Raw genomic sequence first — 18,290 nt, 5'->3', positions numbered from 1 at the left:
TTCCGTTACTCTTTACAACATGATGGAAAAAGCAAGCATCCTAAAGACACATAAAATTGCAAAGAAATTAAAAAGATCCGAATTCACACATGCTTTACTTAGCAAGTCGAAAATTTCTTTCAAGTAAGAATTTGTTTACGCGACAATAGCATGGCAGCAGCAGCTGGAAGTATAAAAAGACAAAGAGACAAGAAGCTCTCGACCAATGAGATCAAAGATTAATCTGCACATAGAAATCGTCGGCCAATCAAAATAAACTGTTTAACGCATTATCTATGCGGCGAAAGAAGACCAACTGATGGATGAGTAATGTAGGTGCAATTTTTTTCTTACTCGAAAAGAAATATTTGTAATGATTTTGAGAAATTAATTTCAGCTATGGCGAAAGGCTGTGTAAGTTTCGAGTCTAAAATAAGCGGAATAAACTGACAGTGCTTTACAAAGGCTTAGCCACACCAACGCATCTTTTATAATCCCGTATGATGAAAGAACAATGGCTTTTTTACCTGCCGTGTGTAAATATATCGAGGCACGAGTCGACCCTTTGTAATGATTATGACCATTAGAACAAGCGTCTATTCAGGGATTGACGAATTCAGAGCCACCTAGACCACGTGCAAACTGCGAAACAAAAACATAATCATGGCGATTGCTTAAAAGTTATTATTGACTGCGCTAGGAGAAGTTCGCAAAGAAACGATCGCATCCATTTAGCCTAAAACCTTCCCAGTCTTATTTATACTTTTAATTGTTTACGTTGGCGAGATATCTTCCGCTAGCATTTCGGGCTTTTACAGGATGTTCTTTCTCAAAACGCCGCTAGGCCTTTCAAATCGCGTCGACGCATTCAATATTCTTTCATAAGGGCGGAAAATCGTATTTTTCTCCTTAGGTCAAATCAAACACCGCCGATGTGAAAAATACATCAGAAATGCGCCCTCGATCGCCGAATCTGATTTCATGTGATCATTATTAATTTTCCCATAAGCAGGTAGGACCACGTGATGTGGACCGCAGAACCATTCATCTGACTCGGATCTTGTTCAACTTGACAGAAAAAGCAACGACGTGGCGAGGTGAACACAATAGCACCTGCTGTATACGTAATCGACTAAGGCACTATTTCGCCTTAGCTTCTACAATCCTGGGATATGGCCGATTTTGGCCACACAACAAGATCACTTTCACCAGTCGACTACAATCACAGCGACTCGCGAGCGACGTCGCTCTTTTTCCCTGGAAATCTCAAGGAGGAGCACACAGACAACAAAAATATTAAAAACGGTGCGTGTGAAGACTGTTTAGACGATTCGTCGAAATCTAAGATAATTTCAACGCAGGGAAACACTGCTTTAGAGCAGACAAAACTTAATTTCACCAGAGATTCAGAGAACTCCATGTTTCACGATTTCGCGACATCGACCACATTTTGGTCGCCACCCAACGTAGAGGATGTATTTGTACAGCCCGCAATTCCTCAGCCAGTCAACGGCATTCATTTGCCTTCTAACACTCCGGTTATAACGCAGCCAAGAAGAATAAATGGACCAACTAGTATGACAACAACAATGAACCATCAGCCCAGAAGACCAATGCCTCATAATTCACCGTTTATAACGCAAACCAAATCAATGCCGACTATTACAAGCCTCGGAGGATGGAATCAACAAACTCCGCAATCCATTTCAGGCTGGCCTTCACAACAACACAACTCATGGGGCAGTCGGCATTCAAACCATACATTGAACGCCATCAATTTCCCACATGGAAGGAGCTCTCGGCCGTCTTCTTTAACTCTTCCAAGCTCCTCGCGAATGAGAAATCACCGTCCAAACCATTCGTTTGCTCCTGTTTCTCGATCGGCTATCTCTACGCAAAGCATAACGCAGGGGTTACAAAGTTTGAGTCTCAATAGGCAGCCTGTGGACGGTACAATCTTGGATGATATTCCCAGCCTTGGAAATTCACATGGCCAAACCAGTGAGCTTTCAAACTCGCTATACTCTTATCAGGTAAAGTCAAAGAAACTGTTGAACAGCAAAAAAGCTTAACTTAGCGTTTATTTCGCGCGAGACTGTTGTACAAAAGAACAACTAAGCTGATATTTAAATCGCGATATTTTGGGTGATTCATCTTAAACCCAGTTTCCAAAATGAAGATTATTTGTTTGAACCGAAGTAACGAGAAACATAGCGCTAGTTAGTGATGGTCAAGCACAATTTTATTTCTCTATTTAAAGGGGCATGTCTGTTGAAAACCATTCAGTGTTTTGTTTCAAATCCGTAAGGAGGACGACAGTCAATATCAAATGATGAACGTGGATTCCCAACGATGTTTTCCCCCGTTCTTTCACCGATACCATACATAAATTAATGACGGAAAAAAATTGGCCAAGAGGTACAGCTGCTTCAAAATTACGGCTTAATAAAACTAGAAATTTAGGTAAATTTTTACAGCTTTGAATATCTTAGACTTTGATCGCTAATGGACCTTTTGTCTTCTTTTCTCCATTCAGGATTCAATGAAATTCCCGTCTTTGGAAACACGTTTACTCGATATAATTCGTTCCCCGTCGGATCCTCCAGATAACTTAAGCGGTTAGTATGATCTTTTATTACAACATGAAATGCTTTTCTGTGACGGCAAAAAGGAAATAAAGAAATAGAAAATTCAACAATCCATGTAGTAAAAGTAACTTTACCCTTGTAAATCCTTTGCTTTTCTTGCTGCTTCAATATTTCTAGTATTTTGGTTCCCGAAATCATGGTTGTATGCAAATATAGAGCGCTTTTTAAAAGATCGTTTAGCTCTAGACAGTTTCTAAGGGAAATTTTCCCATTTGAGAGTTATGCATTGTGTTGATATCGTGACAAATATCGAAAATTTTGAGATATAGTTCTTTTTTGTCGTATGTTTGCCTCTCCTTTGAAACTTTAATAGTTTGCAATGAAGTAAGGATTTGATGAAAAGTTTCATTCTCCGTGAATATCTCCCGCCCGGCACCTGCACTCTACGCCATGGTTCTTTAAATTTTTAATAAGTTTACCAAAATGGCTAGAACCAAGAATATTTGACTCGTTTTTAACATTGCTATCAGTGTTCGTCCTTTCCTTCTGTTGAAGATTTTCTTCAGTGAAACCTTCAAAACGGTGGCGCGTTTCAAAACTGAGGAAATTGAGGGATTGTTCATTGTCCAACAGTTTTTTTTGGCGGAGTGATGGATTGTTGTTTTGGCTAAAGAAAACCGCAAAAAAATGGCGGGTAAAATGCCGTGACGAAAATCTTCCAAAAGAAGGAATAGCAATACCTCCATTTAACAGAAAACCCTACAAAATAATTTGTATAATTCGGAAATACGCCTTTACTAAGGAACAATACATTAAGCTTGCTTCCTGTATGGTTGAATGTCTCAGGTGCTATGCCGGGAATGATGATGAAGTACCTCTATTAAACTGATAGAATTTTGAAGGAAGGAAACCATGAAATTACTCTTATGTTTTTTCTCTCAAAGTCACTTTTCTGACAGTCAAAATAAAAGTCCTTTTCGGGCGGTTCACGCCTCAACTTCGCGTCTTACTTCGCCCGAAAAAAACAAACAAAATATATATATATTAGACAATCCCAGTCTCTAAAATGAACACCATTTCTAGAGACCACGAAATCTGTAGTATAAAGACTGTGTGCATCAAGCAACAAGATGAAAAATTGCAAATTTTGTAGGTCATAATCACCTTAGCTTTCTTCAGATCACAATGATTTTGATTACTGATCATAGCAAAATGACCTTCTCAATCTTTGCCTTCCCAGCGCGATGTTTACAGGCATCACAAAACTTTTCTTCCTATAGCGAGCGAAAAATATGCCTAGACGGGTCGTGTCGTTACCTCGAGGAACCATTTGTCGAGAAAAGTCAATGTTCAGATTTGCGCAATTCAGATTTCTTGAGTTGGTGTGCTTCTCAAGCTTCGTACAATATAGGGAGAGTTCTATTTATCGTGAAAAATCAGTTGGCGCCTTATCGTATTCGTTAGATTATCGGCCTTGTAGTTATCAACACAGAGAGAGCAGAAATGGTCTTTCTTTGGGGATGAGGAAGAAACGTTTGTATATTTACCATTCCTAGGAAAAAAAAGCAATAGAACAATATCACTCAGTGCACAGATAACATTTTAGAAGCGGTTTCCAAAAGAGTTGACACAACATGTCCATGCAGTTTTCTTGATAAAGTGCTTCGGTACAAAAGTCAAAAGACTGCATTTGACCACGAAACATATCTCATCTCTTTTACAAGGATAAACTTAATTTGATTTGTATTCAGTCTCGCTCAAGTCTGACTATTCCATTTCCTAGCTAGGCCAGCAGCTGAACTCGCCGAGTAAGGGATATTTTTATAAAAAGGAAAGGAAAATCAAAAAAATAACCACTTGATTATGTCGACGAAACGGGGCGAAAACGTACAATTCATTTTTAACAAATGAAAAAATTGCTTTCATTTGAAGAACTAAGAAAGAATAAGGTCAACAGAGGAAGCATTCGCAACCAACGCCAACGCAATTTCATCCGAGTGGAACAAATAGAGCCAGCAATTATATATTTCTTTCGTATTGCAATCTTTCTTTAAAGCTAGAAAGCCCGAGAAGGAGACAAGACTATGAAACTGGGTTCCAACATTGAAATTCAGGCTATCTAATGATTAAAACAGGGAGCGAGTTTTTGAGGAAAACAAACAACAAAGAAACCATGCAGATTTTAGAGCTGATTTGTCATATTTCACTGGGTTACGCCAAGCCTTTTCAATTGCTAGGAGAATTATTTTGGCAGTATGTTTCCTCCCTTTAAAATTAAAGCCAACGAAACTTACGCCTAAAAAAGGAAAGATATATCAGTGAAAAAAATCGAAAATGTTAGACTCGGTTACTGAGTTACATCTGCTCATTGAAACGTTTTAGAAGAGAGCGAGCAAAGAGGAAGGAAAAAACAGCAAGGCTTGGCGACAAATTTGTCAGAGATGAAAGTAGTTGGTTTAGTAATTCATAGTCGTGTGTGCCAGTCTTGTTTGCGTGTTCCTCGCAGTTTTGGCTTCTTGTAGGAGATGAAAAGGTTCAAGTTTTTTCCGTTGTTCCTAGATAAAAATTACATCACTGGATATTGATGTACTGAAGTTGACCAACGAGAGAACGAACTCGATCATTCGATTCCTCTAGGGAACTGATCTTTTGAGTCAAAATAAATATTCAATTCGCAAACTTAAACGTCCTATGAGAGAACCGAAGAGAAACTCAAGCCTCCTGTAAAGCTGCTATACATAAAGATACAAATGAGCGAACAAATTTAAATAATGGAACAGTTTTAACATAAGTTATATTTTATTCAAAATTCACTCCGTTGTGAGGCGTATTTTCTCGACAGGATATTTTCCTTCAATAGTTATTAATATTTCCCTGCTTGTGTTTTGCGAAAGGGCCTTTTATTTTAGCCCACAAGCTGAGTTTGGAGGGGAGTATCAGCAACAGCTGTATGCATTTTCCACGAAAACATGTCAAAACTGATGTTTTATGTTGATTAAAAATTGAGTTAAAATTTCTCTTTCTGGTTGGTCGAAAGAGAAATAGGACGAGGGTTCGGCGGCAAAGGAAGCACAGTTGACGAGGCTGTCAATCAACTTCTTTCAAGAAAATGGCAAAATATTTTAGAGACATTGTTTTGCGGAAAACACTAATGAGGTTTGCTCGAAGAATATCCTGAGAAACCACTTAATTTCAGCACGTGAGACGATCCGAGTAAATTTCAGGAGAAATTTGCTTGGCTTGTTACTGAAATCCACAATATTTAAATGTTCATTTGTACTGAAAACTGGGAATCGGTGCGTTGTTTTTTCCATTCGGTCAGCGTGATAGCACTGACTAATGTAAATTTATCTCAACAATTAGTCTAGAATCCCAATTGAGTCGATAAAAGCGCTGACCTGCAAACGCTTTCCTGAATATTCAGATAGGTAAGTCTGCCTTGCATTAGTTAGCATTTTTCTTAAGACAATCATTTAAATTTTCATTGGGACAAAACCACCTTTTCAATGTGTCCATTTAAGATCCAACAGAGCTGTGAATTTTCAATTTAGTGGTTTTTTTTTTTCGTTTGGCCGGGAGATATCTGAATAGTCTCCATAAATTTGTCTCAGACTGCATTCTCCTCATAATCAGCGATGCATTGTTGCAAAAATATTTTCTCAACCATTAAAACTGGGCATTGCCCGACAATTTCAAAGTGTAGGTCTGTTATTAAAAAAGAGAGAATTTAAAAGGTCGTCTAAATATCCCACGATTAAAAAAGATATAGTTGTTGTTGATCATTGTCCGCTTACTCTGTCCAGCCTGGTTTGTAATTAATTTCACGTATATAGTCCACTATAAGAAACGAGGCTCAATATGTTTTTTTGGTGTTTTCTTAAAATTTGTTATTCAAATAAACTACCTTTAGTCATAACATTTATTTTTTCGGAGTTATGGAGTAATTTCTCAGCTAGAGTATTCCACATAAAAACAAAACAAATTCAAATGATTTACATTCGACAAGCGTAAGGAAAATACGAGTGATTGTTGCTGGTATTTTAGAATCATCCTACTGATGCCATCTATGATCAAATGCAAGGAAAAGTAGTATTGATGGACATGCACAGACTTCGCAAAAACCATTTAGTTTATATGCATGTACAGTTCCTTTTTCCTCTTATGTCTTATTCGGATCGCTTGTTACAGAAAGAACTTCAGAGATGTTTCAAAGAAATGTTACTCATTGGAATTTCCAGCCAAAGGAAAAAATTAAGAATGCGAACTTTCTAAGAAATACGTAATCTTTGCGAAGACTTGCGTTTTCCACACAGTCTGACATTAAATTTGCATGATTTATGAGTCCCAAATGCACTTTCACTACGTTTCACTGTTTAGCTCATCAAATGAATGTTAACTTACCGGTATTAAAAAGATTTTCACCTAATTACAATGGAAAATGCCATAGAAACTGTAGTTGACTTTCAATCTAAAGTGCAAAGAGGAAGCAAAATTGTCGTATGAAAAAAATATATCGTTAGAAAACTGTGAAAAACTATTAATAATTATTATAAAAGCCAAAGAAGTGGGCAGCTTAAAATGTCGACGTTTTTTACGTCGTATTTTACCGCAACAGGAAAAGAAAGTAAACTGAATTAATGCCAAGAAATGGTGGATCATTCTCGACAGTTGCACTCTGTGACTGGCTTCCCATTGTACCGCGTAAAATGTATCGATACCTTCCAAAATCTGTAAAAAGCAATAGCGAGAAATGTATCCTTGAAAGCTTCAAAATGCTTTCACAGGTTTAAATTCAGTTCAATCGTAAACTAAAGGAAAGTAAATCAGTTGGAAAGTACATTTGTCAGCACGCTGTGAAATGTCGCTCATTAAGCATTGAATATTAGTTTTAATAAGGAAATGAAGTTTCCTGCAAAAGCCTTTATTTTTTTTAGGAAGGAAATCCTTGTGATGAATACAAGGCTCATCAAATTCGAGGCTGTGTTGGTGAAAAAAGTCATGAAACTTATTCAGCGACGACAAAAGGCTTATAAAGCGCTGTCAAATCATACGAATAGATAAAAACCAAGACATAACATCCTATTGTGTTTAGGCTACGGTTTAAAAAATATACATATTATGCGCAGTTTTTTTCAATAATTGTGAACCAGGATTGAAAAGAACCACTCAAAATGCGACTTTAAAATCATGGCAATCGGAATAACACACCACTCATTTACTACAGTTGAAGTGAAACTTTGAAAATTGGACAGTCCTTTTTTGAGATCACAACAATATTTTTCATTTTCAACCTTTTAAAACGTAGGCTTTGCGGGAGATGGACCACAGCCGTTAACTAATTAAACGAACCGCCTATATACATCAAGATAGTGAGTGCGCCGGCGTTATGTTCTTTCAGCCTTAACCCATCGTGAAGTTTGGGAACCTGAAAACCGGATTAGAACTAGATGGAAGTTTATTAGCTTTGTGCATCACTAATTTACAAAAAAAACTACTGTGAAATAATCACTTTGAGATGGACAATCTCAAGAGGTTTCATTATAATAAAGATATAACAGGTGATGTTTGGGCCTGTTGCAAATCAAAAAAAAAAAAAAAAAAAAAAAAAAAAGAGAAAAATTTTGAGTAATTTCAATGTTTGGTCCAGGTCTCAAAATTAAGATCTTTATCGTCTCCATATTCTGCGAAAATAAAACAAGGATGTTTCTTCATCTTACGACCACGTAATTAAAAATTTGTAAAATTAGAAGTTAGTGCAACAGACAACTGCTTCCTTCAGAGGATTTCGAATCCCTGATCATAAATCACATGAATTCGAGATAATTTTGTCGGGAGAGTTTACTTCCAGACAGAGCAGAAAAATACATAGCTTTATCTTTCTGTTTATAACAGTAAAAGGCAATACTTTTAGAAACGAAAACCTTCAAAATTAATTTCTACTATGATAAAGAGAGCAGAAGAGAACAAAGACAAATTAACATAATTTTTTCTTGATCCGAGCTCATAGCAAATGTATTCATTTTGTCAAAGACGCAATTTGTTTAAGCGTAATTCTTTAAGCGTGTTTTTATAATCGCTATCCAATAAAAAAAAAAACCTTTATTTGTATGGTAGTCGATAAAAGTTTTGCATTTTCTTTCTACTCGTTTGGCGTTAACCAAAGTGACACGTCTAATGGCGAAACTTTGGTTGTCGTCAGTGCATCAATCTAGTGAATACAAAGATCTTTGAATTACTCAGAGACTCGGCTGCCTTCCTCAAGCGAGTTCCATATTTTTCGTTAAACCTAACAGCAAACATATACTTAGAAATCATACCCAATCCTAGATACAAATTTGCTAAACTATCTGTTCTAACCATGGTGACAAAAATATCAATCATGCTTTAAAGTTAGCGATTTTTTTATTATTTTTCTTTTCCCGTAAACGAATCAAAATCCGTCCTTCGGCAAATTAATTACAGCGTTGGGGCCATGGGAATGAACAACCAAGACACTTAGGAAAAATAACTTATTAGCCTTAGACAAGGGAATTGACATTTATTTCATCTCTAATTTCAGCGTTCAAATATCACCTACAGAAGAAAGGACTCTCCCACGCAGGAGGTAAATAAATTGCTTATTTTATTTTTAACAGCACGAAGATGCAAATAAAATGCCATTGATTGCCTTCAGGCTGGAAAAAGAAAAATTACACAGGTTACGAGAATAAAAATATGATACGTCTTATGAAGACTTTGTGAAAATAAAACTTCCAGGAAATTGCCGGAAGACAGCTCGTATCGTAATCTATAAACTTAACAGGCTTTTGCTAAATGATGTTCTCACAGAAACACAGCCATCAAGACCCAACGGCTACATTTTTCATGAAACCTGATAACGAAGCAATTTTTAAGCGAGGGTGATAACGTGTTTCAAGTGAAATTTACGTGTTGTTTTCAAAAGAGGAAATATTATAATTCGCTTGTGTGTGGTATCTTTATCTCGAGAGCGTAGGAACAACTGCACTACCGTTAGCCAATGGGAATGCTAGAATACTTGTGGTACAAGAGCCCATGTTATGGCAAGTTTGATTGGTTGATTAAAAATAGACAAATTGGACGAAATAAGGGAGAACAACAACCGCTTTCGCTGGACACTTTTGGGAACAGAGAATTAGAATTTTTTTTCACTCTTCTTCTAAAAACGACCAAGAACATGTTAGCATTCAGGTGGGCATTGCGGCCTGCGTGTTGCTGTATCAGTACAAAAAAGCACAATACTGCTTTCATTGCCAAACTTGGCTTCGTATCTCCCTTTATGGTTCAAAGCCCTTGAGTTACTTAAGTCACCGTATTTGTATGTTTGTTTAAAACCAAAAGCTCTGTTTTCCTACAAAAGCTGTCCTTATTCCGAAATTGGAAACCCTCAAATTTGAAAGAAAGTGAAACCGATAGCAACACAATTTTCGGTTAACTTTAGCAACAAAAAATATTTTTTCGCAATGTTAAGGTTTATCTTCCTTCCTTCGGGGAATTAGAGGTCCAAAGGTGTCATTTAATGCCTACCTTACTCACAGAATAGCAACTGAACAAGTTTCCTTCCTTTATTAATCTTTTAGCTGACAACTAAAAATATCAACCAAGGCGGAAAAAGCGGCCATAAAATTAATTTCAAAATGACTGGCCAGTTTCTAAGAATAACAGAGCGAATCAGAGGGAATCGAGAAAATTCCTTGCCACGTTATCGCCAAGAGAGGAGAAACATTTGAATTTTGTATTTTTCAGTTTCCTTCCTTTTCTGATAATTTAAGTGTTACACCGTTCCGCTATAGGTAAAAACCTGACTGCTATTTCCAAAGTCATATTTCAACAACTGAAACAAAGGCTGCCTGGCGTCAACTATATGCTTTGTGTGTTCAGTTCCGCATATGCACGGCCAAGAACATTTATAGTTTCCCTACCAAGTTTCATACAGTAGACTTGATACCATAGAAAGCACCTTGGCTCCATAATTTCCAACGAGTTTTTTTTTTTTTTTTTTATCGTCAACAGATCAAATTGTGCCATCGATATGGTCACTAAACTGCTCTCCCACATCAGACCTACCTGACCACATTGAGCGTTATTCCAGAAAAGTGTTTGTTGGAGGGCTTCCCCCGGACATTGATGAAGGTACGGTAGCCAAAAGAGTCTTGATAATAGCACCTTATAAGGGTGAACGGCCAGCTTACCGCAGAGAGGACTGCACCGGGAGGCCTGGGTACCAGTGCCAGACTAGTTAACATTTGAATTCTTGTAAGCTTTCCAATATTTTAATGATCCATACTTTGTATTTCATGGACCTTGTTGGAAGTATTCGCCGTCGCTGCTCTATATTGATATAAACTCTTCCCTACAGTCACTAACTGTAATGTTCTTTTAGATGAGATTCACGCCAGTTTCTGTCGGTTTGGGAGCTTAACTGTGGACTGGCCACACAAAGCTGAAAGCAAGTCATACTTCCCTCCTAAAGGTAAGAACACTGAACAACATACTGCAACGTCTCTATCATACCTTCTCCATGTCTGCCTGTTCAGAACTACCTCGCTCAATCGACTCTATTCTCAAGGATGTTATGGAAATATCATTGTGCAAGAAATAGCAATTATTGCAGTTACTATTTGACATACAACCGAGGCGAAGAGGTCAATACACCAATTTATGTATTAAAATTCAGCCTAACACAATAGACCTCAGCACGAGGCTCTGGGAATAAAGCCCACAAACTCTGTAGTTATTCCTCGGAGCCTCGAGGTCTATTGTTTTAGGCTGAATTTTAATATATCGAAATTGGTCTATTGACCCTTTCGCCTCGCTTGTATGCCTTTTGAAACGAAAGAGTATTTGACCGGAAGACTCAACTGCAATAACAGCTATTGTAAAAAGTATTGCTATGGGGTTAGGTAAATCAATCAACGTTATAAATTTTTAAACTTAGATGACACCTTTGCTGTGACGATTTTCTGGCGCTAATTGATTACCTTGTCATAGTGCTAACAACAAACAAGTCATCATCACCTTGTGCTTTGGCTCTTAACATTTTAAAGTTTTTCATATTGGTTAAGTAGCTGGTCGCTCAATTGTCAGTCAACGGTTTGGATTTTTCCACAGGCTATGCCTTTCTGTTGTACTTGGAGGAACAATCAGTGCAGAAGCTTATCGACGCCTGTTTTCAGCAAGATGACAAGTTATACCTTTGCGTGTCTAGCCCTACTATTAAAGACAAACCCGTAAGTCTTTTTAGTTTGCTTTCTTTACTGAGCTTGATACTCCATCGGGCAGAATGGCCGCACATCTTTACCTATTTAGGTGGACCGAAGTGAATGCAATTTGAATAGCCAAGAACAGGAAAGAAAACGCCCCAATTTGCAAGCTAAGCATTGACAGAACTCTGTTTTCCAACTTTCTCGTGCCCTACCTAATGCTTTGAAAAACGGGATTTGCAAGAGAGATGGGAGAGGAAATCATTCTTTTGCGCTCACAAATTATGAACAAACTGATTTTTAAGTTGTGAAAATTACTAACAATGGTTTTGAAAGAACGTCCGCAAACAATTGTGCCAAGTTCTTAACTCTATAGCTGATCGATAACATTCAATCAGGAACTAAACAACAGCTACTGTGGTATAGCCACGCGATCAGCCATGACTCACACAACACTCAAATATAAAAACACTTAAAACTTAAGTATTGGAAATAGATTGAGGTCCCCTGCAAATCGTGAATGAACTAGTTAAGTACTCCAATGTGAACAGGAAGTTTTGCATGCGAAGTTGATCATTCTCGTTACTTTCCAAAATCCAGGTTCAGATCAGGCCTTGGAATCTGAATGATTCAGATTTCGTAATGGATGGTTCTCATCCTTTGGATCCAAGGAAGACGATATTTGTAGGTGGAGTGCCACGCCCATTGAGGGCAATAGAGCTCGCCATGATTATGGACCGGCTATACGGAGGCGTGTGTTACGCTGGAATAGATGTGGATCCTGAACTGAAATACCCCAAAGGTGATAAGAAAACTGCAGAAATACTATTTCAACCTGAACTTATTTAGAAAATGCGGTCAATGAACGCAGCGAAAGTGTGTACAAAGGAAAGGAAATAAAGATTGTGATGTAAAAGTTCATGTTTATAGTGCTTACAGTAGAGGTAACAAAGACCACCACTGCGCCACGTAATTTCAGCAGATTAAAAAACATAATTTCTTCGGGGAGAAACAAGTTACAAGTTATAAACGATTTGATGTGTAACGTGTACTGTGCAGTCTTTGGCATAATACGAATTGTGTTTCATTCAAGGTGCTGGTCGAGTGGCCTTCTCCAACCAACAAAGTTACATCGCTGCAATCAGCGCTAGATTTGTGCAGCTCCAACACGGGGACATTGATAAAAGAGTAAGTCACTGACATCTTATATAACACAGATTTACAGCTTGCAATTTAATCACCAATCCTTTAAACATCTCCAAGTTAACTGTAAAGAGCCATTTTTTTTCTTGATCAATTTGAGCAATGTCCTAAAATATGCTTAAACTTGCAGATGCATTTCAACCACCTATAGTAACTTGTGTTTATTTATAACATAGTTTTCTGCGGCTTTCCAGGTTGAAGTGAAGCCATACGTTTTGGACGACCAGCTATGCGATGAATGTCACGGCGCACGGTGTGCTGGGAAATTCGCGCCATTTTTCTGCGCAAACGTGACCTGTCTGCAGTATTACTGTGAACAGTGCTGGGCTATCATACATTCCAGACAAGGGCGGGAATTTCACAAGCCGCTGGTCAAAGAAGGTGCGGACAGACCAAGAACTGTCCCATTCAGATGGTAAAGAAAAGCACAAAATACAATCCTTTGTCTTGAAAAGCATTTTACTGTGCAAGCAATTGCTATGGCGATTATTTGATCAGAAATGGCGTGTTAAAAGAAAACAGAAATTTTACTTTCCTTGTCTTAATCAACTGAGACAAGAAATAGGTTACCTTGTCCTCATCTTTCATTTCTTTTCCCTTCATTCAATTGCTGTGTATGTTTTAAATTGCTAGAACAAATAACACTGTCATTCTGGTTCAAATAATGTCACGGGAAAGTATTATATTGGTTGGAAAGTAGTAACTTATTTTAGTTAAAATGATCGTGGGGCTAAGGCAGAATTATCCGCTAAATTATAATGTTAATGTGTTAGTGTCATGATTTCTGAAAAAATATCATTATGATAGATCTCAGTAGGAGTTCACTTTACTTGATTACATTGTATAATGGCTTCAGAGGGAAGGGGGATATAGATGGTAATGTCTGTAAAGCGCTGAAGGATGAAGATACGTATTATTTGTAAATGGAGAACTTTTTAAAGCATTTTTAAGCAGGCGAGAGGATTCATTCCGACTGGTGATCGGCACTTTTATCAAGTACCAAAGTTTAATTGTTTAGTAGACAAGGAAATTGCATACTTAAACGAGTAGAGTTATTTATTGAGGAATTTTGCCTACAGGAAATTTAATATATAGAAATGCTGTTTATATTATTACTAGAATTGTACATACTAGCTGACAAGAAAAGTTAAATTTCGGCAAACAAGTAAAGATACGTTATAAATCAAAGCAAAGATTACGTGTGAGAATGGTACAAGAAGAGGGCTTCTCTCTGAAGTTTAATTTTATAGAATGCATAATTGTTTATAGCTGAGTGAGACGGCTACCATTGTTGAAGCAGCAAAGAAATATAGGACTGAAAGTTACCATAACTCAAAGCTTCAAACAACAAAAACTATGACTTAAAGCGTAACGAAAAGGGAACATGACAGAAAAATCTGCAGTGTGTTACAGACACCCTTAAATTAGAGTATAAAATGTAACAAACTGCATTGAAAATCCTAGACAGAAAGATCAAGATTTTTAGGGCTTGGAATAAATTCCATATTGTACATTTTTTTTTCTCACGTTGTTTTAAACAACATCATGAGATATGTAAGAAATGAATTATTATTGGTTTTTCAAACCATGCTATCAATGTTGGCTTCTAAATGCTACAGTGATATATAGAAGAAGAGACCAAATCATTCTACTTTACTTTATGAGGATAAAACTATTACCTTATATCTTTTGTTCAAAAGGCCAGAACTTTTTATAGATTTTATATTTACTTCAGATAATATATGACATGAGTTTAATTTTGGAAATATTTAGTTTTAGAGAGATGGATAATCTGTTTGTGGAATATGAATTTGTACAATTTGGGAGTTACTTGTTTGCGTGGCAGATAAATTTCTCATGAAAAACACGTTTGTATTCGTTAAACTTTAAGCCAGAAAATCAGTTTTGTAATTTGTACGATGGAAAGAAAACCAAAATAACCTCCTTTTGAAATACGCTGTTGAATATTGCTGTGACGTTAAAGATGCAGTCAGTGAAAATCAAGTGCTTCGAAAGAGGAAGAAAACGTTTAGTGAAGAGATAAACAGGAAAACGAAAAAGGAATTGTAAGAGGATTTCAATTTCATACCATTTTAGCCATAAACAACTTCCATCAATTAAAATAACTCTGAACAAAAAGCATATCGTATGCTTTAAATTGCTTTGTTTGTTACTACATGTACTTTTGTTGTGTATATAACAGATTATTTGCATAAGATTTGTAAAGTTCTCAAACAATTTCTGCAACAATGTTTGGTTCGAGGAAACGACTTTTTACACTTTGAAGGTTCATAACGTGGTCAGAAACTTAGAGTAACGTATAGCTCTGTTTAAAAAGCCCTTTATTTTTGGAGACGAAAATCATGAATGTTTGAATCAAGGTCTAGTTAAAAGTTTTCACAATGATTTGATATCAGTTTTTGAGAATTTCCATTTTTGTAATATTGCTGGCAAACCACTCACGTTTACACTGTTGAAAAGTTATCTGCCACGCAAACATGAACTTTGAATCGTAACATGTATTGCCTTGCACGTTACAAATTATTTCAACTCGTACAAATGTATGATAATATTTTTTTCGCTATATTTATGTTTTAAGGGTGGTCACAGAATAACTTTCGTAATTTATTTGCTCTTGACTCAGTGAGGACATGTTCAGGGAAATTTGATAATGCGTCGATACAGGAGTATAAACTACAACCAAATGTCCACTGACAGACAGTGTCATTTTTAGGATTGAAATTGTTAACTATCTGTCCATTATAACATCAAAAAACAAAAAACAAAAAAAGTACAAATTAATGGTTTGCTTACAACTTATACCTCCTAACTCCAGAGTTTATTCTGTAATATTATTGTATTCCACATATAACCGACATATGGAGAGTTATTTATAAATCAGCACACTTTGTAAATGTCAGTTTCTTTCTACTGAGGGGTATGCATGTAATTGTTACAAAGAACGGGCTAAAATATATCTTTTTAATAAAAAAAAAACGTAAGTCGTTTCAAAGGAAAGCGTTGGGCAGGATGGAGCATTATTTTTGCCTTTAATATAGCATTATTTTCTTGTATCTTTGTATTGATTCAATTTGTTTTAGAGTTTCGTTTTGTTAGCCAGGTTGTCGATAGCTACCCTAACAATCGACAAATAGGGTTTGGTGATAAACACACTCCAAACCAGCATCATAACCAACCCACAGTAAAATTTCCTCCCTTAAATGTTCATAATGTAACACGTTTTAAACTAGACTTCAGACTTCAGACTAGTAAACAAAGTTACATTTAGCAATTCCAAGTTTGTGTGCAAATTTCGAAGTTGCCTCAGTCAATCATCCCTCAGGAGCCCAGAAACCGCAGCTATGCTGCCCCAGTAGGGTACTTTACCCTATACTACAGTGCGACCAATGATCAAGACATTTCATCTGATTGCTACGAATAAGCTATGCTTCAAAACTTGCACACGTGACTTGTCAATCAGATGTTAAACTGGTTCTAAACTTAAATATTTAATACATTTTATTTTTCATGCTATATCACTTGGTTACTTTCTACTGCAACGATACGCCACCAGGTACCGCTAAAGAGTGCAGTTGTTAAATTTCAAACAATTTCATATTTAACAAGATTTTCTTTAACTTGTGACGCCTAAAAAGAAGCGAATAACTTTTAAACTTTTAAATGTTACGCTAGCGAGCAAGCATTGTGATGTATTTGAATTCAAAATCGTAGAAAACCTAACTTTGATAATTTGCTACGGCAGAAAGCACCTAAAGAGCCTTCAAAGTTCTTCCCCTCAGAGTGCGCATGCTCATTTCAACCTCGTTTTCAACTAAATGGCTATAATACTTTCTCCATGTAAGTAAATACTTTCATAACTTAAGTATATAAAAGGAAAAATACTTGACGATATAGAATTGACTACAGTAGCAAGTCTTAAAAAGGTTTTTAGAAACTAATTTTCCCAAACAATACGAGTACACTGTTAAGAAAGAATTCTTTATTTTCATATGGTTTTGCCAGTTTCCAATGATTTGTTTGGGTTCGCATTAAGCATCTCGTGCTTTGAATGAACGAAGAAATTCTTATCTCCCAGGGAGAAAAAGAACACGAATCTTTGGAACAGGCTAAAAAGGATTTTTGTTCACTTTTTTACAACTATTTTTCTTAGTTTAAGTATAAACACGTTTCACTGATTTTGTTTTTAAATTTTGCATATTTTAATAACATTTGGAAGTAACCATTTTATGTATCATGAAATACAGAACATAACATCACAAATACATTTATCGGTATTTATCACTAAAGCGCAATTTTAAAAAACTCATATTACGATGCATGCTGGTTTTATAACTGATGGTATTTTCAAAGCATATTTTGACCTCTGCAGTGTAGATCTTACAGGATTAATAATTATTTTAAGATCTCTTTAATTTTGTATTCAGACATTTGTAGCATGTATTAAAGAATTCTTTGTCCCAGGTATCTGTAAATGTATAATTCTGCTACCGTGGCATAAAGTAAATTTTTATAATTGAATATTTTGGTTATATATGGTTAATAGTGGAATATGATCTTGATAATTGCTAGTAGGCTGGAGTCTCTTTTGGCTCACAGTATCTACTTTTTTAGTATTTAGAGCATTTACGTGTTGCAAGTGTTGACACTGTTTGCTTAATCTATAAAAGTTCAAATAAACTAACTCTTGTTTGTGTTTAATGCTAGTCTTTTCTATGTCGCGTAATCCTGAAGCGATATTTAACTCTTTAGTCTAAATATAAATGATAAAAACAGTCGCTCAGTCTAAATATAATAGAACTACCTTCTCTATGAAGTATAAAAATTACGAAAAATGTAAACATTTAAACAACGGAATTAATAAGCCAGCTGTTGAACAAATGAGATACCGCAAAGATACTAAAAGATCCACAGCCGTCCTTTCCACCTCATCATAAAGACTGATACGTTTTAAACTAATATTCCTTCTTCATTACAGTCTCTTCAAGGCGTTCAGTTAGTTGAGGCGCAGCGCGAGAAAACGGCGAAGTGAAAAAAGGAGAGAGGCTTGGTGCGGCGCGATTCTCCCGTAATTTTTCGCTCTGCGTCCCGACTAACTGAACGCCAGGAAGAGGCTCTCTTCAAAACCGAAAAACATTATTGAGATCAGTGACCACAAATATTTCTTCCAGCCTTCAAAAGTATCATATAGTTCCAATTTTCCCTGATTTTTCTTCAAAATGTCAATTTACCTTGACTCTAATAAAATTTCTTGACTTTTCCCTGACTTTTTAAGACCTTA

The 18,290-nt window shown here is 36.4% G+C and overlaps 1 protein-coding gene across 1 annotated transcript; it reads left to right on the top strand.

The window, feature by feature from the left end:
• The first annotated feature begins 249 nt into the window (after positions 1 to 249).
• LOC110048942 (cytoplasmic polyadenylation element-binding protein 2-like) lies at positions 250 to 17,710 on the top strand. Its single transcript, XM_089288889.1, has 10 exons — positions 250 to 315; positions 996 to 2,012; positions 2,516 to 2,597; positions 9,127 to 9,171; positions 10,599 to 10,718; positions 10,969 to 11,058; positions 11,697 to 11,815; positions 12,389 to 12,590; positions 12,882 to 12,976; positions 13,186 to 17,710. Exons 2-10 carry the CDS (start codon positions 1,152 to 1,154, stop codon positions 13,408 to 13,410), a joined length of 1,839 nt encoding a protein of 612 aa, XP_089145015.1. The 5' UTR covers positions 250 to 315; positions 996 to 1,151; the 3' UTR covers positions 13,411 to 17,710.
• Positions 17,711 to 18,290: the final 580 nt, after the last annotated feature.

This window comes from Orbicella faveolata, unplaced genomic scaffold (genome assembly GCF_042242905.1).
Source record: "Orbicella faveolata isolate gen_17 unplaced genomic scaffold, um_ofav_v1 contig_1, whole genome shotgun sequence".
Taxonomy (NCBI): Eukaryota; Metazoa; Cnidaria; class Anthozoa; order Scleractinia; family Merulinidae; genus Orbicella; species Orbicella faveolata.
The sequence above is the reverse complement of the archived record's forward strand: the minus strand, read 5'-3'. Positions and strand labels throughout refer to the sequence as shown.

Bases quoted from the DNA above. Each gene is read 5' to 3' on its own strand.
- LOC110048942 (XM_089288889.1), top strand. From the start codon at position 1,152: ATGGCCGATTTTGGCCACACAACAAGATCACTTTCACCAGTCGACTAC. The intron at 2,013-2,515 runs GTAAAGTCAAAG...TTCTCCATTCAG, and splicing joins ACTCGCTATACTCTTATCAG to GATTCAATGAAATTCCCGTC. The intron at 12,977-13,185 runs GTAAGTCACTGA...GCGGCTTTCCAG, and splicing joins ACGGGGACATTGATAAAAGA to GTTGAAGTGAAGCCATACGT.